The 17941-nt window shown below is 40.9% G+C and overlaps 2 protein-coding genes across 2 annotated transcripts; one reads left to right on the top strand and one right to left on the bottom strand.

Annotated features, from left to right (window-relative positions):
* Nucleotides 1-361: 361 nt before the first annotated feature.
* Nucleotides 362-8311, bottom strand: LOC112569006 (cannabinoid receptor 1-like). Its single transcript, XM_025246643.1, has 3 exons — nucleotides 8089-8311; nucleotides 4736-5487; nucleotides 362-1001 (listed from the first exon to the last, which is right to left on the bottom strand). The coding sequence occupies exons 2-3, from the start codon at nucleotides 5435-5437 to the stop codon at nucleotides 765-767; spliced, it is 939 nt and encodes a 312-aa protein (XP_025102428.1). The 5' UTR covers nucleotides 5438-5487; nucleotides 8089-8311; the 3' UTR covers nucleotides 362-764.
* Nucleotides 8312-12148: 3837 nt separating this feature from the next.
* On the top strand, nucleotides 12149-14128 carry LOC112569023. The gene is made up of 4 exons (XM_025246669.1): nucleotides 12149-12356; nucleotides 12650-13004; nucleotides 13293-13583; nucleotides 13807-14128. The coding sequence occupies exons 2-4, from the start codon at nucleotides 12836-12838 to the stop codon at nucleotides 14019-14021; spliced, it is 675 nt and encodes a 224-aa protein (XP_025102454.1). The 5' UTR covers nucleotides 12149-12356; nucleotides 12650-12835; the 3' UTR covers nucleotides 14022-14128.
* Nucleotides 14129-17941: the final 3813 nt, after the last annotated feature.

The raw sequence follows: 17941 nt of genomic DNA, 5'->3' as shown, positions 1-17941 counted from the left end.
CACGATACATGAAAAATGATCATACACGATAACGAAGCCGAGGACAACACAAAACGAACATGATGAGGAAAACAAAAAGCGAACTGCAGATGATTTTCCAATAGGCTGAAGATGTGATATTGTCTCCCTTTGACTAATGACCAATGGCCACAATTGTGGCTTGTAAATATTTAATTTTGCAATGGTGATCACATTAAAAGTAAAACTTGTCTTACGCGCAAATAAAGGAATAGTTTTCTTGCTGGCAGGATATTTTTATATCTATTGCCTGATTAGATGTATTATAAATGAATTTTAAATAGATATTCATGATATAAATCGCAATCATAATAACAAAATAAAATGTTCAATCTTCATCATGAACATATATTGTGTTTTATTTTATTTTCTGCTTGAAAACATCGGTGAGCATAAGACTGATTGATAAACAGAATAGTTTGACAAAATGAAACACATTTTTTCATTCGTTTCCAGTCAGCCGTGGAAATTTTGTGTACAATAGACACTTCAGATCGTAGTCACTACAGTTGTGTACAAAAATGTGTTCTACAAGACAAACATCACATCGATGAGAGTGTGAAAGTCTGCCAATGCCATCCAAAGGTAGGTCCCTCGTCCTCTGAGTTCCGTTGCCAGGTTAGGCGACGGTTGACAGAGTTGCCTCCGCTTTCACGCCGACAAACGCTTTGCCGCACAGCAGTGAGTTGATGATTCTCTTCAGCTCGTGACGCACTGACCTCAGCCTGACACTAAACACGATGGGGTCAAGGACGCAGTTGACGATGACGAATATCATCTGAGTGGTGATGATCTTGAGGTACCCCTTTGCTGGTCCTGTCGCTGGGGTTGAGTGCAAGGTGAAGGTAGCCACCAAGAAGCGGCGTAGAGCACAACAAGAAGGGCATCACCACGACAACCGTTGTTATAGCAACACGCAGGTTCATGCGGATTAGCTTCACTGTAGCATCGTTGCCTACCATGGTGGGGGCGATTTTGTTGACCTGAAACAAAACAGAATAAAGCTGCATTTATTTTTCTGTCCTCAAATGTTTAGTAGCAATACACAGTCTTTCCATTGTCTGCCAAATATCCTCGCTTATTCACAAATGTTTTGAAAAATATCTTCATCAAGCCATTTTATTCACGATAATAACTATTGATGAATAGATTAACCTCTGTTCACTGAGCTGGAACAGCAATTGATTCTCTGAAAAGTGCATCTCGGTGTCAGGGACATGCTAACTGAATTTGCTCCTCCGTTACGCTTGTCTGTCAAACGCTGGAGCATTGGTTTCCTGTTGACCTTTAGTTGAAGTTAGAAATAAAAGTTTGATGCTTGAGAATATTGCTGCAAATGCTGAAAATACGGGATTTGGATGTTCAGCCTACTGTTCGCATGCTCGCTTGTTTATGTGCTAATAATAAATAAATAAATAAATAAATAAATAAATAAATAAATGTATTTCAACTTTTGTACTATGTGAAATGGATTTGTCAATATTTGTGTGCCAAAAGTTACAACCTCTTTCAAGGTGTGTTCTTCTAGTGTTTTCCCAAACTCGTGGTGTTGAAGTATTTTAAGGTTTGTTTGTTTCGTATTTCAAAACCTACTATGCTTAACACGAAATTATCAAAATCTTCAGTTGATGTAGTTAGGTCTACAATTGATGTTTTCTCTGTTATGTACATTGTCATAGACGTTCCGTCCTCGTTCGTGACCAGAGCTCACCCTCTTGACTTGTATTGTCTTGAATGTCAGCACAAATTATTGTTTTATTATTTTTTATTCAAAGTGTTGACTCAAAGAGTTTCTGCATTTAATACTTCTTTAGGTACATTAGGCGTCTTTAAACCATGCAATAGAAATTCCCAGCATGTTTTACACGTATCCGGAGGAAATCCATCGAGACCATCAACATTTGTTGTCATACACCCACTTCACCCAGTCTCATAATTTCTCGGATTTTACTGTTCTGCCATCATGTTTTAACTCTAAAGTACTTAAAAAAGTCTAAAAATAAAACTCACAAAAACTCAAATTCAATTTGTGTGGTTTGTTAACGATGCACAGAATACAATGGCGGGCTGTCAATATTATCTGCACTTAGCGATATTATTCCCAGGACAACAGGATACCGCGGTGTTTAAACACTGGCGAGACTCTTGAGATGGCGGTGGGATGCAGTCATGACAATCATTGTCAACTATTGGCAGTAAGTGAGACAATCATCGACAATCATTTCCACGCGAAAGAACTGTTGACATAAAACGAGATGCCTAATTCCACAAGCGCTTAGATTGCCAATCAAATGTCAAAAGGTCAGGTAAGCCATTGCCGTGTTTATCTCACTCTACTCCAATCACCAGGCGAGGTTTTAAAGTGCACCAGACTCAGCTGAAGGTAAAGGCAGCGAGGCGTGGACGGTAATGAACACAATCTACACACGAAATAACTGAAGGGTGAAGGCCAACCAAACAACAACTAACGCCCACACTGAAAACAACTCAAGCTCTTTCAAGAATGACTAATGAAGGAGAGTAAAGCTGCTTTATCGAGGATATAAATGAGATGCCAGACTTTTACAAAATGCCGATTTACGTATTGTTGAAGAGCTCAGTATTAGCCTGCATCTGTTCTCTCCGGAATATTTAATGTCATACTATTTTAAGTTTCTTTCAATTTTTTTCCAAATTTTTTTAAAAGTGTACTTTATTTCGATTTATTTTATGCACTTTCTGTCTCTTTCTATCTCGTTCTTTTTTTCCTTACAACAAATCTCTTGTTTTTCAATATAATTTTCTGTTTACTTTGCTTCCTCTCCCCCCACAACATGAACTTAGATAACTCGGGGTCAGGTAGCTGGGTGCTTGGCGAAGTAGTCCACTAAGTGGCCATAAAATGTGAAGTGTGGAGAAAGTGGTGGCCGCGGGAGTGAGTTCGATAAAGACCACCAACAATCCTTCCAGAGATAAGCAAGATCAGAAGCACAGTGTCCTATGCGGTTGGCTGGATATTTTCAAAAAATTAAAGAGAAACGTTTCCAACTTTAAGAATCATGTTATACATTTACAAGAGGCAAAGAAGAGGCATCCAAATAGTATTGTTAAAAAACTAAGCTAATTAAAAGAATTATTTTTATAAAACGATAAATTCTAAAATATATCAAATGTCCCAATTAAAAAAATTAAATTACATAAAATGTAACAATTTAAAGCGTTAAATATATAAAATGTTACAATGTTAATATTCAGGATATTCTTGAACAACAAGACACAGTTGAAGATCGCCCAACTGACCAATATAGCCGTTTGTAAATTAACGTAATTATTAGGATTAATTTATTTTAAGTGCCTCCCTCCCCCTCTCTCTGTCTCTTTCTTCCCCGTCTACCTATTCAGCAATGCATCACCAGCTTATCTACATGTGATTTTGTTGTCTGTTGTGTGTTTGTTCCTGTGTTGGTAGGTCCACGTCTTTCCGCAACAGCTCCATCCTCTCTGTTCATTTACCTAACATTCATTTACATGTTCTGCTGCAGACAACCCACGTTTGTAGCGTCAGGAAATGTAAATCTCTGTCTCTCATTCAGAGTGCCAGACACACAGAGACCTGATGTTGGTGGTGGACTCTGCTAAATATCGAATATCGTCAGCACATAAATCATAGCGCAGCGCCAGCGTCCCTTGATGTTGCTGGGAAAACAAACAACGTCATCAGGCAATAAACCTCCGCACTTCGTCAGGTCATTTAGCCTCGTGTCGCTTGGCAGTAGCTTCTAAAAAAAAAGGAGAAAAACACCTGCACAAAAAGACGATAACACGCTGGCGTCCAGACCGAATTAGCTTCTTAAAACTCCAGGTCACGTGGCCTGCTGGTGATGACGGTGAAATAACTTTTCTGCCCTCGAAAAGTCTCGTTTGTACACAAATAATTAGTCCCGTAAGAAATAACTTAGAGAAAAACAAACATTAAGAGAAAAAAAACAAAAACAAAAAAAACGCTGACACTGACACTGACATTGCCAACAAACAATGTTTATGTTTACTGCGCTTGAAGTTTACTCGATAAACGGATTGACAGGTAAAAAATTGAAGCAATCTAGAAAGAGCAACGGTTGTTTGACAGAAGATATTACAGGCTGACAGCCGGCTTCTGCAACGGTGTTTGGGGCTCCCTCACCTGTCAGACACCTGGACAATACCTGGCGTTCGGAGCGACAGGTAATTGATTGTTTGTCACCGTGCGGCGGCGGTCTCCGGACGTGGACGCCTCTGCTGCAAACATCAGTAAAGCCAGCAGGATCCACCGGCTTCCATTACACAGTTACTGCCCATGAAATGTGTTTCTCGCGTAAGCTATTGGTGGATTGCGTGCAGGAGAACTTTATCCGCAGATGTGACGGGCGAGAGACGGACTAATAGGTCGTCAAGAGTGTTTTGATGAGGCGCGGGATTTCAATTTTTGTCGTGTGCAACAGGGGACGAAAAGAAATAAAGACAAAGACGTACAAATTATGGACGAACTGACCTAGCGTGTGAAGTCAACTCATTAGTTCTAAATATAGTTATCTCTTTATCTTTCTTGCTTTCAAACTTCTTTTTTTTTTTTTACCTCTGGATAATTATTGGTGGCTGTCTTAAATGTTGGTTTAGATTAAAATACCTATATCGTCCATTTTCTTTTTCTTTTTCTTTGTCGTCCAAGCCACCTTAAAAACCATCATGGCGTCCTCACCTGTATTTTTGCGATGACAAGAATGACCACCTGACAGATGACGATAACGATGACAGCAATGATGTTTACCACGGCGAAAATCAAGAAGGCCTCGGTGCTGGTGAAGCGGGCGAAGTAACACTCCGTCACAGTGGACTCGCGCATCTCGTACGCCACGACGGTCATGGCCAGCGGAAGCAGCCATAACAAGGTCAAGGCCACAGCCAGCGACTTCCGGGTGAGCAGCTGGGCGGCGTGCAGCGGGCGAAACACGGTCAGCACCGTGGTGACACTGAAGAAGAGGATGCTGTAGAGAGTCACCATCTCGAGGTAGGACAGCGTCCCGTACCGCACACGGCACTCCAAGTTGAAGGTCGTCCAGATGTCGACGACTAGGGTCAGGTAGGTGAAGAAGAGTCCGATCATGGCGTCGGCCAGCGCCAGGTTGATGAGTAGAGCTTTCAGCGCCATCTGCAGGGACCGCGCACGCACCACAGCCACCACCATCACCACGTTGGCCGCCATGATGCACAGTCCCAGCGTGCACCGCAGCGCTTTCATACCCACCGACAAGCTGTAGTCACAGATGACACACATATCCGTCGGGTCAGAACTCACTTGCAAGTGAGTAGACGTGTAAACAACTATGACGTCAGTTCCGTTCTCCATTGGTGTGAGTGTCTTTCCACTGAAGAGATCCTCCCAGCGGGTGGTGACGTCCATGTCGGTTCTGTGGAACCAAGAGACGACTGGTTTCCGGAAATTTCAATAACCTGTAAAGTGAATGATTGCATGAATCACTCAGCCAATGAAGGAAAGAAAAGCAACAATCGACGAGTAATTGAAGGGAAATAATGAATGATCAAATAAGGCCGGACGTGAATTAATGTCGTGTTTGACATCAGACAAATAACACAGTTTGTTGCTTTAAAGAAAATCTTCAAAACACGCCATGTCTTCATTATTCAAAGGAAGCTCGGACGGCAACACGAATTTGCTTAAAAGTTCCTTTCAATCACGAAAATACATCATTTAAACAGCATTAAAGACCTGTGAGTTCAAAGAAAAAGTTGTTAACCCAATGGCAGATTGAAATAAAGCCCTCGCAAGCAGCCCTCGGACAATGTCAAGAAACAAAAGAACACACGAGCACAGTTTCCATGTGTGTGTAAAGTAAAGCAAGTGCTTGCAAAGAACTTCCTGTTCATTGAATATTTTATTATTGCAGAGCAAATAACAGCTTTTAAATCCTCCACGATAAAGTCTTTTTCTTGTTCCATATTACAGGAACTAGCGTAAAGCCTTTCATTAATAAACCAGCGGTCAAGGGTTATTATAATATTATTATGAGGTCTGGAATCCATTGTCTGTATAAGATATACATCACAGTAACTTGTAGTCTTGATGTTTGTTGTATTTGAGTCCGGTGGGCTAGTGTAGCCCTATAAACAGCCCTATATATATAAAAAAAAATTCCATGAGCTAGACTAAAGGTCCCATTGGAATTTTTGCTGGACAAGGAGACTTTCTTGCGCTGCCATCCTGTATAAGTAGACCAGGAATAGCCATGGCCGTACATGTTAGAGCACATACAGAAAATGTTTGTGGCAATTGATTAGTTAGAAAGCTTTTTCTACTTTCTCGCCTGTACTGTGAGTGATGGATACAAGGTTTGGTGATTAATGCTTTCGCAGTCGGCTTCATGCTGACCTGTGACCTCACGCGACCTGTCCTCTGTAAAATTTGTTTTATTTGGACATGCACAACCAGTGTGAGAATGCGATGATTAGGAAACAGATAGGCACAGGGAATTGCAAGCAGTCAGCTTTAAAGTCTAAACAGTTATAGAAGGAAAGAAACGGAAGGAAATGGATAAAAGAAAGTAGAAAAAAAAAAAAAAGATAAAAAAGGAGCTAAAAAAGGAAGGGAAGCAAACAGAAAGTGAAGAATTAGAAAAAACACAAAAAAATAGTAAAATGAGTAATACACGAGGAATAGATGTACAGTGAGAGAGAGAGTAAATAGAGGGGAAGAGATATAAAAAAAAGAAACTTAAAGATGGAAGAAAGTGAGGAAAAGAAAGAGAAAGGGAGAGAAAGAGAGAAGGTTTGAATTGTTGCCAGCATCGTGTACATACTCTTATCAATGACAATTTGATATCTCTCCAAGTGTTCCACACTTCGCGCGCTTTTTGACAGCGTTAGGTCCTCTGAACCACTTTTAAGGAGCGATCATGCCCAAGGGGACAAGTCTGATGGATGTTTGAGGCTCACTGCATCCAAACAAGATACAATACTAATACAATACAATTAGACCAAAGGCCTTCTTTAACCCTTTCCTGCTGTTCGTGCTGAACTGTCCTACGTCACATCCTGTTGTGCGCTGATTGGTCTGCGCACTTGTCTTCCTGGCGATAACGCCTGCAAAGAACGGGTGTAGGTTTACGCGTACTTTGATAAAAAAAATTCTTTTAAAAGCCGGGCATCGATCTGACGGAGGTCTGTTTGCAAGCCGGGATATCACTTCCGAAGAAACAGATTTGTCCATTTTGATCCAATCGTTCTGTCTTATTTTTTCTTCAATCTTCATTCTGTAAATAGCCTGTCTTTTTATCGCTTTTAATACCTGGACAGCCAGTCGATTTGGAAACTTCAACGGAATATTTAGACGAAGGCTAAGCTTATCGACAAATTACAGACAAACAAACAGGGAAAGAGCTATGTGAATTCCTTTTTGTTTATATCTGATGTCGCATGTAGGAGGCAGGTCTGATGTGACGGTTTCTTCACCTGTACTTGGGAGTTAGGTGTGTTATTCTAGCTGAAGGTGACATTTTGAGAAAAAATCTTTAGCATATATCGATAGAAAGTCGACGACGACGACGGCGGCGATGATGATGGTGATGATTGCAGTGTAAAAATGTGCTCGCGGGTCATGTAACTATTTCTGATTGAAATAATGTAAAGGGATAATCAATGTAGAATACATAATTATTAGAGGGATCAACGTGAGGCTGTTAATGTCACATTCATACACAAGGCAAATAACCAGAGATGCCACGAGACCAACAACCAACCAGCATCCTTCAATCAATCATCAACTAGTTAAGACATAGGCAGAGACGTTAGTGAGAAACAATCAAGTAAAAGTCATCCAGGTTAGACACCATAGCGATATATATATAACAAAAAATAATAATAAACAAATAATGTCATATCTGTTTGTTGGGAAAATATTTGATAAGAGTGAACACACAAAAGAAGTAACAATCGCGAGCACACACACACACACAAACACATAAACACTTACTTTCTCTCTCTTACACACATACACAAACGCACGCACGCACAAATACACACACACTAACATAATACCTTGCAAGATAGACACGCTGGAATGTCACACGTCCCCTTGTCACCAACCTCTGTACCTGTCTTTGACAGCCACGACAACAGTCACAGCGGCAGGTGTAGGAGAAGCCATCAGTTCCGGCAGCAGCCACCGCCGTCTGTTGACAGCCTCCATGGCGCTACAGTAGCTGGTGCCGGAGTCGTATTTAGCACGAGCCTGCGAGCCTGCCAGCCTGCCAGAGGGACACCAGGCTGTCCAAACATGAATAATTCATCAGACTCTTCACACAAGCAGTTCACAAAGGGTCAGGGCTACTCTTCAAGGACCAGCCACGGATGACACAAGTTTGGGCTCACACAAGTTTGGGGTCAGAGGTCTCTCCTAACATCATAATCAGTCGAGAACTGCATTCTAAACATTACCTTTGTACTTTTCTAGAAGTTGATTCATCTACGAAAATTTCATCTATATCATCGTCTAAATTCTTTGGATGTATCATAAGTCAGATGCCATGTGCTGTAAACTGAGTCTTTGTCAGGACACATCTCCGAAGCAAACAGATGTGTCATACAAAGAAAGATCACAGAGCAAAACTCGAAATGACAAACACACCCTAAAGACTGGGTGATCTATAGAGGCCGGTGGCTAGCGATTTCTAGTTCCTGAAAGAAAGAAGAAAAAAAAAATTGGGACATGATCGCGAACTTCTATGATCAATGGCGATAGAAATCAGGTCCATAATGTTTGGACTGATTGGACTGGAAAATCTTCAGGCGCAGACGGCCATAGCTGATAGCTCGATGGAAAATGAAGACAAAGATTGATTTAGTGTTGTGGAGTGTGTCTGATTATAAATCCTTGAGCACACAGGTGTTATCAAGGAGTAATCAGGTTTGTAGTTGGTGTTACATGCCAGACCAGGGTAGAGTTGTACCCTAAGCTTTCACTACTCAGAAATCTTGCCCAAGGATCGGGCCACTGTATCTCCCATTGTTATTTACAAAAACAATCAGCCAGGATCCAGCTTTTTTTAAAATGATGGGGTGGTAGACATCTTAATCACAGCCTGAAATTTCTTCTTTTGCAAAAGTTTTAATCCTTGAGTATTTTTGAGTCGCTCCCTTTGGACGGTCCAAAATATTTCGTGAACCACGTTAAGGTCAAGACATTAATCTTTAACATCTGGTTTCCCCGCCAGTTTTTCTATATTTTATTTACATTTATGCTGTTTTTCACAAATACTGTAGCTGGTTTTAATAATAGTATGCGGCTTCATCTCAAATAATTCTTCATTCCTATTTGACCCATGAAAAAACCTCTTTTACTGTGTTTGTATGAAGCATGCAACGAATCTTTAAATGAAATGCAACCAAGTGTTAATTTAGAAACGGATTTGATGTTTGTTTAGCTTTGTATATTGTTGTAATATTGATTGAAGTTGGATACTTAGCAAAATAAGTGTTTTCACTCAGCTTAAATGTATTTACTGCACAGAAGGCCGCGCGCGCACACACCCACGCATGCACACACACCATGAACAATGTTTTCGGTTCAATTTTTCATGAAAATAATATGAATAATAGAAGTTACAAAAAACTTTAAACTATTCCACATTACAGGGGAAGAACAGGTTTCATATTTTTTTTTTTTTGTATTTTCTTATGCCCCAACGCGTTTCATTTTATTATGGGGACAAAATCCTATACTATCTTCATTTACAATCTAGCCACCCGTTTATTTCTTTCCTTTTATTATGCAGGTAGGCGCTGATGGAAGAAGATAGAATGACCGATTCTCGAACGGATCTTCAATTCCGCCTGAGCGATAAGCTCTTTTCCAGGTAAACAAGTCCGCGGAACAGGTAACAAGATACGGGTGGATCTTGTCACTGAAGGGTTTAGCCCTTTAATAGCAGCCATTGTTGTTGAATGTTGTTTCATCCTCTGAATAGAACAAGTGATATTTGCAAGAGAGAGAGAGAGAGATGGGGAGAGATAGAGAGATAGAATGGGAGAAAGAGAGAGAGAAGAGAAGAGAGGACATTTGTCCATCTGTCCTGGTGATCGATCTTGTTAGCATATCCTCCGGATAGGTCAGGTAAAAGGTTACAATATTTTCTGTTTTGTGCTGTCTGGAGGGCTCATCTCTTAAAATAATTCAGAACAAAATGACTCCGTGGTTTTCTCAACGCCTTTTGTTTACGGATGGCAGTCCTACAGTAATTCAGCAAGGATCTCAGGACAGGTCTTTGATCGCACTTGTCTCGCCAGGTGTTTGTTTGCAATCGGTTCGATCCCTACGGTGTCTCCTCCTGACATGTTTTCAACAAATTCAGCTGTTGTGAAATGGGAGATAAAAGCTGGAAGCCTGGGGCTGGTTGAGATGAAATGCGCAGTTGAAAACCCTGTTGCTGTCGGTACCCGCTGTGGTAGGAGGCAAGGTCGGGTGGTGGTGGCTAACCGGCGAGTTTGCTCTTCGATGATTGCCGTTCTGTTTAAGCACGGACAACACAGGCTTGCAGGGAAATGGAAAACAGTTTGTTGACCTCCTGCGAGCTGTTGAGAGTGCTGTCAGGCTTATCCTCCCCACGTCCTCAAACCTTTGACATCCAATGAAGGGCAACTGATCGTTGGTGTTTTGGCGCAAAAATTGATTATCTTGTTAGAAAATCTCTTGTGAATCACCATCGGACATGATGTTATTACCGCGAAACATTTTGTTTGTTTCTCTACAGGCCTCCACCTGGACAGCCCTGGGACACTCTGAGCTTCTGTGCGAGTTGCTCCGGAAGGTCTGGAGGCGTACAGAGGTCAACGAGGTCCTGTTGAGCATCGAGAACAAATCGGAGACGGAGGAAAATATTTCTCCCACGCCATACTACATCGCCTACAACAAGACCGGCAACAACTACAGCATCACCAGGTACCGAGTCACGTGCCAGCATCTGTTGCGGTTACGTGTCCCGATCACCAGAGCTCTTCTGTCTGGAAGCTTAAAAGGGTTGTTAAGTCCAGAAAAAGCTTTCTTTCTTATATGAACTACAAAACAAGACATTTCAACTGTTTGACACTTCAACCTAAAAGCATTTCTTGGTTATAACAACCCCACAACAGTTGAAGAACAGATTCTATCCAAAGTATTTTGTCAGTGAAATACAAAACATGATATTATAATCGTTGAATATTGAAATTGTTTGTGTTCAAATGAAAGCACCTGCAGCAGGTGAACAACACATTTCCTCTCTATATTTCGTGCAGGTACCGTTGCCTTAGCAACCAAGACACACAGGGTTGAGGGGGAAACAATGATCGATCAAAAAATGCCATCGATTAGGGGAGGCGGGTAAGAGAAGAAGAACAGAACCATTAAGAGTGTCATCGATCAGAGGGAGAAGGCGAGGGGGAAAGTTGAACTATGACAACGATAAGAGGAGTGGACAACAAGTGGCAGATGAATTATGTCATGACAACCGAGGATGAAGGGTGAGGATTATAACTGAGAGAGGGTGGCGGCAGAAGACCCGCATGAAATACATCGTCGATAAGGAGAAACACATCGAGACAGCTCAGAACTGTCCATACTCTCTAAATGTTTTTAACCCTAAAAGTATGATCCTGAGTTACTTTTGTGATCCGCAAATGGAAATGTTCAAAAAGTGGCCACCGAGAGGCGATGGTGCCATTTCAGAAACATTTCATGATCGCTTCACAAGAAGCCGATAACTGACCCAAATTTTGTCAACGAACATTGTTACACCCAACTAGCAACTAAAGTTATATCACGACAAAGTAGTCAGCCCCGAAACAAATGTCACTTCCTGAGAAAGAATATCATGGCTGAGACGAGATCTGAACCCAGGACACTAAGTTCTCACTGTATAAGCGCTAACTGACTGCCGGGTAAGATGGAAGTACGCAGACAAAGTGTTCAAGGTTCTATATCCCAGCTGAAAAAGCATGGTCTCTTATACTCTTTGTACTCTCCTCAAAGAAAGTAGATTAAACAGAGAGCTGCTTGCATCTGGTCCTGCTTTCAGTTCCTCGTGTCAATGCGCTCATCTACATGATCATCCTTTTCCTCCAGGTGGCCTCAACGACATTTCCCAGCCTTGTATTTAAAGCTTCCTGCTTGTGACTGGCACAATGAACCTCGACCCACACTACTGTACTCTACTCTGTGTGACAGCAACGAAATGACCAACAATATGTCAGTGGACAAGACATTATGATGAATGTTTACCGTTCGCTGATGTATTTCCTATTATGGCTGCTGCAGTTTGAAGAATCTTCAGGTAATGAAACATATTATGGATAAAGTTCTACAGTTTACTGAAAGAAAACTTTTCTGTAAGAAAACTTAATGATAGCATATCTCATGCCCACATTTTTTGTTCAGATATAATGATTTTCCCTGTAGTATTTCAAGCTTTCGATGAACTTTCCACCCCTATTAATGGATTTAAAAAAAATAAAAACAAAATTTTGTGATAATTTAGAAATTATCTAGAAAAATTAAAAGTTGTGTTTTAGTAATGATGCGGACTTTTCTGTTTTTAAAATAATAAGCAAATATTTTTTTATCTAGGTTCTGGCCTGTCATTTCCGAATAATGCTGATGACATTGTCACCGTAGCTGCGAACTCGGTTGTCCGGATACCGTTTGCCATGGACAGCGTGGAGACCATGACCAAGGAACTTCTGTTGGCAGTGGACAGGGTCTTCAGCATCAACAACACAACAGAAAGACTGTGTACAATCATCTACACACCCGATGCCAAGTCATACTGGGTATCAGATGCCAGGACCAACTGCAGACAGTGCGGGACCTGTGCCGCTTCTGTTCTCGATGAACGTGTCTCGTCAGGATGATGGCGCGAGACTGACGTGGAGAGGGGCGTGGCGTGGAGCGTCAGCCAGAACGTTTGTAATCAACGTCACGTGTGAGCGAGATTTGGTCGATCTCTCCTAAGTACACCTTCTATTTATACAGCTCTGCCTTGCTTCCGTAGACTTGTTTGCACGATCATTGTGAGGTTACCCCCCGCCAATAAATTTATTTTCTTGAACTTCTTAAATCATTTGATTTCAAAGCAAAGAAAGTATGTGTCATATGCGTCAGTCTTTTCCTTCGCAAATGTGATTTTTATGACATTGGCTTGGAGACTTCTGCAAGTTTTGTAGTTACAGTAGTTTTCTCTCTAACATTGTTCCTGAACGTTGACCTGCAGACTCCACAGAAATCGTCAGCCTGACCTTTGACCACGAGCCGTCAGCAGTGACAGCGACTGTGGACCAAAGTTCATCAGTAGGTTTGAACTGTGTCTGGAACCATGGTAACCCGCCCCAGACGGTCCGCCTCCTGGACAGACGGCGACAGGTGATGAAGACTTCTGATCTCTACTCCACTGTCAACTACCTGAAGCACACCTGGCAGTCAGTGACGTGTGACGATGCTGGTGTCGTCACTTGTGAAGATGGGGTAGCGGACGTCAACAAGAGCGTGAGACTATTGGTCCGCTGTGAGTCTGGTTTGGTCACGTGACTTATTCGTAATGTACAGTAGTGTGTAAATCTGACTTTTTGAGGTGGTTTATAGTTGGTTGTGTGTCTGGCATTGTAGTTTGGTTTGTGAGTCTGGCATAGTCACGTGTCATATGGCTGTGTGCTTTGACATCGTATTCATCAGCAATAATCAAGAAATATTCACAAGGTATGAGACTTTTGTGTCTACTCTGTTCTCAGGTAAACCAGAATTCCTGACGGACCGTAAACATCAGAATTTTTCCATAAATAAACGAAACCAGGCTACAAGGTTATACTTCCGTGCGAGAACACATTCATTGCTGATAGCAGATTGTCAGATGAAAAAACTACAATCAGCTTCAGACACAACCTCAAGCTTCTCTAGGGAACGGACACCTTCACGTGTTCTTGGACCGGAGAGCTCCCTGACCTGACCCTGACCCTAGTTCTTTTTCACATCACTCCTTCTGACAACGGGTTATGGCGCCTGGAACTCACTAATGAACTTGGAACCGGCATGATCACTTTCACCATCATGTTAAATGGTAAGTAGCTTGTAAGTAGAATGTCTGGAGTCTGTTGTAGACATGCTTCTTTCGTCAATTCCACAAATATTTGAAGCCGAAACATTTGTTATCTTAATGTGTTTTACAAACTATAGTTTCTTGTATATTACAATTATAATATACATGTATACATAAACTCTCTAGTTTAGGGTTTAGCCATTAAACATTCGTATTAGACAGTAGACTTGAGACAGACTTCTAAGGCTGAAGACTTGACTCAATCAATTCACCAAGGCTTTTAAAAGTTCATCAAAATTAGTAAATTGGTTTCATGGTACAAAGAATCAGAAACCAACTAGTATACTATAACATCTTTGAAGAATATGCACTGGGACTGAATAAAAATATACAGAAAAGATAAACAATGCACTATTTTTATTTTAGTCTGTGACAGAAACTGTTCATTATTACTTTTATTCGTCCAACAACTAAGGTGAGGCTAAAAAACAGAGATTTGATAGACGTACCCTCAATCTTATCACAGTTTCACATGTCAGTGTCAACAGCAGCGCCGGAGACCTAAAAGAAATGGGTTCACGGTGACGTTTCCGGTATTCCGTCCTCGTTTTATTTACCAGACCTCGATTTCGAGTCTCAGTGTTAGTCCAGAGTTTATTCCACAGGCACAGATGTAGATCAAAGTAGAAAGATAAAACTACATCTGTGCCCTTTAACCTGGAAGTCAGTCCTGCATGAATGGCTGGCATCAGCTCCGTGTTTAGTGTATGGCCGACCTTTGAGTATCGTTACTCTGCAATTTTCCTGCGAACTTCAATGTCTTCTCGTACAACTGTGAAGTTTATTGGAAGCTTTATGGAGACATGTTTGGCTATCAGACCAGAGACAGACTGCACTCGTGGTTTTAATAATTATGACTTTTCACTACAAAACCAGGCACCGGGCGGGGCCCTCACTTTATCAAGGTAAGCACAACTGTTGTATATGTTGACAATAATAAGCAAAACAACAATGGCAATAAGGAAACTTTCTGTCTGCTGATGTATAAATTGTCAAAATATGTTTCTGCTATTTGACATTAGGCGGCCTGATGACAGGATTCTTCTGATAACAAGTTTTTTAATTATTGCACAGGTGAAGCACCATTAAGTAAGAACAGAACCCGGCTTCGGGCAGAAGGGCAAAAGTTGCAAAACATAACAGATCCAAAGAAAACCTGACTGGACCTCAGGTAAATGATTACGTGAGTGTGAGAGAGAGAGAGGAGAGGGAGGTAGGGAGGTAGAGAAGGGAGATAATATCATTGGCATTTAAGCTTCTCTACTTGCATTTCATATTGGAACCATCCTAATCGCTTTTCTATCCATCTTCTGACAAAATTACAATAGGAATACTCACATTCGTTCACAACTAAAGTTCATGAGGTCATCACACTTAAACTTCTCTTTGCTGATGCTGAAGCAGATGTCACCAGCAGAGCCCACAGAATATTAATGAGCCAAAGACAAGAGTGTAATGTTGTAAGAAATGCTGAGTAATGTTGAGTAATACCTTAGCCAATCAGAAACGATGTTGTGCCTCACATGCTAGTGTAAGGTGCTTGTGACTTCTCATTACAATCCGCTGCTGATGTATAAAGGGTAAAGTAAGCAGGAACAACTGAGCTTTCTAAAATATCTTTGAGCGGCATTCAGCTACTGCCTCATTTGTGCTACCCATTCTCCATTAACAGCCAGAAATACAACCAAGGCTTCAAAAACAGGGAATAGAGGTTTTGTTCAATGGCTACAATAAAACAAGTTGTTCTCTATGTTTAAACTTTGCGGGGATCACGGGGCATTTATTTCCCCATTCTCCTGTTAACAGCAGACATTCTGTGCTTTTATTGTTTCAAGTCAGCGTGCAGGAAATCGAAACATTGTTGAAACTGAAAGAAATTTTCAGAAGTTGGTACTATCCCTACAAAAAGTTTCAGAACTTTCAAGAGTTCGAGAATAAAACATCTAGCTTGCCTTCAAGACCTGAACATTCCCGAACAGAAGGGTAATTAGGTCCAGGGTTGACGATCTTAGCTTTGTTAACATCCTGCTAACTCAGACTGTATTGGACTTCTAGAAGGTGCTTTCTACCTCTCTAGATTGAGCGAAGCCATCTGAGACACGGTTCCGTTAGTGCCAAGCCTTGATTCGAAAGAACATCAAGTTCAGGATAATAGGCGTCTTAAGCTTTGTTAAATGGACGAATAAAATCTGACAACACAATCTTTAAATGAAACTGATATTTTAAGACCAATCTTTCTTTAAAACAAATTGTCAGTTGAGGAACAACAGATGTCGATGTAACAACAGATTGCCGAAGTGCCAAAGCGGACAAAGACTTACCACGACGACGACGATGTTGATGTTGATGAAGCTTATGTCCTCTGCTCTTTCTTTTCAGAATGATAACGAAACTGGAGGCTCATTCACTAAGGCCTTGTTCTCAAAGTTAAAACGGAAACTTCGTTTGTCGTCTGACCTCTCCAGCCTCTGTCCTTGCTCCTACAGTGTCAGGTCAGAGGGCAAGTACTCAAACAATAGTCACAATGGGAAGCTTTAAACAATCATCGACAGCTTGTATCTTGTTGGACAAGAAGTTTCGAAATTCTAAAGGTGAAACACTTTCCATCAATCATTTTTAAAAATTGTTCACTCCTTAAAAATTTCAAACATGGATAAAAATCATTGTTACAGTGAATGGAGATGAGGTTTTGGCAGAAAATCACAAAAAACAAAAAACAAACAAGGAAACAAAATATGTGGAAAGCGCAAACAGGCGTAAATACAGATAAATAATGCCAGTAGACAGTATTCAAGGGTTTTTACCTTCAAACAAACAGAACATGCAATGTTATTTAGAATAAAGGTTATACAACCGTCATGCATCTGGACACGCATCAGGTGAGAAGAACTTTCATGCTGCCGGGCCGAGAACCGACTCACCTTTGGCGAAGTCATTATAATCTCGACACTCAGATAGTGAAATGCTATCCGTCATCACTCAAACGACGAGTGATTGAAACATTACAATTCATCACTATGTTTACAATGGTGCTGGAAGTAAATAGAAAAACCGATCTTCCTTTAGTTAAGTTGATGAAGCGTAGAAATTAAAGTTAGAAGCACAGATCATGGAGTCCAGCTGACACTTTAATGTCGAATAACAAACTGAAGAGAATTAATCGTAGAGGCTGGACCTGCTCATCCACAGATGTTAATCAGCAAATTTGCTGTCCTCACCGGGATGTTGCACATTTTTTTTCATGCCAGGGATGATGCATTAGCAATCCGAAAATCATTTTTTTATCATATTGCAACTATTATTAATTTGCCGGCTAGAAATGTTCAGTAGAGTGTAAAGCTATGTGTGTGAGTGTGTATGTGTTTGTTTGTGTGTGTTTGTGTGTGTTTGTGTGTGTTTGTGTGTGTTTGTGTGTGTTTGTGTGTTTGTGTGTGTGTGTGTGAGCGGGACGATGTACGGCATCAAACATAATGACATCTATTATCTCAAACGTCACTCATTATTTCATTGTTATCTAGATAACGCATGTATATTCTTCTTCCAAGGGAAGACTATAACATTAATGACCATAAACATTTGTCTAGAGGTGAGGAAATGTTTTGTAAGAATTTGAGTTATGACACCATTTCTTGAACAATTTATTTTTCCAATGAACAGAAAAATTCAAGCGATTGAGTCAAGCTGAAGCTATATTTTCCCTCGCTCTTCGAATATTATGGTCTAAAATTAAATTAAATTAAAATCCGCAACGGGAAATGAAAGTCGAAATG

Source organism: Pomacea canaliculata, linkage group LG7, assembly GCF_003073045.1.
Source record: "Pomacea canaliculata isolate SZHN2017 linkage group LG7, ASM307304v1, whole genome shotgun sequence".
NCBI lineage: Eukaryota > Metazoa > Mollusca > Gastropoda > Architaenioglossa > Ampullariidae > Pomacea > Pomacea canaliculata.
This window is presented reverse-complemented; position numbering and strand designations above follow the sequence as displayed.

Excerpts from the sequence above, each read along its gene's own strand:
- LOC112569006 (XM_025246643.1), bottom strand. The coding sequence starts at position 5,437 with ATGGACGTCACCACCCGCTGGGAGGATCTCTTCAGTGGAAAGACACTC. Across the intron at positions 1,002-4,735 it reads TTGTCATCGCAAAAATACAG|GTCAACAAAATCGCCCCCAC; the intron begins GTGAGGACGCCA and ends GTTTTGTTTCAG.
- LOC112569023 (XM_025246669.1), top strand. The coding sequence starts at position 12,836 with ATGCCAAGTCATACTGGGTATCAGATGCCAGGACCAACTGCAGACAGT. Across the intron at positions 13,005-13,292 it reads GTTTGTAATCAACGTCACGT|ACTCCACAGAAATCGTCAGC; the intron begins GTGAGCGAGATT and ends GTTGACCTGCAG. Across the intron at positions 13,584-13,806 it reads CGTGAGACTATTGGTCCGCT|GTAAACCAGAATTCCTGACG; the intron begins GTGAGTCTGGTT and ends CTCTGTTCTCAG.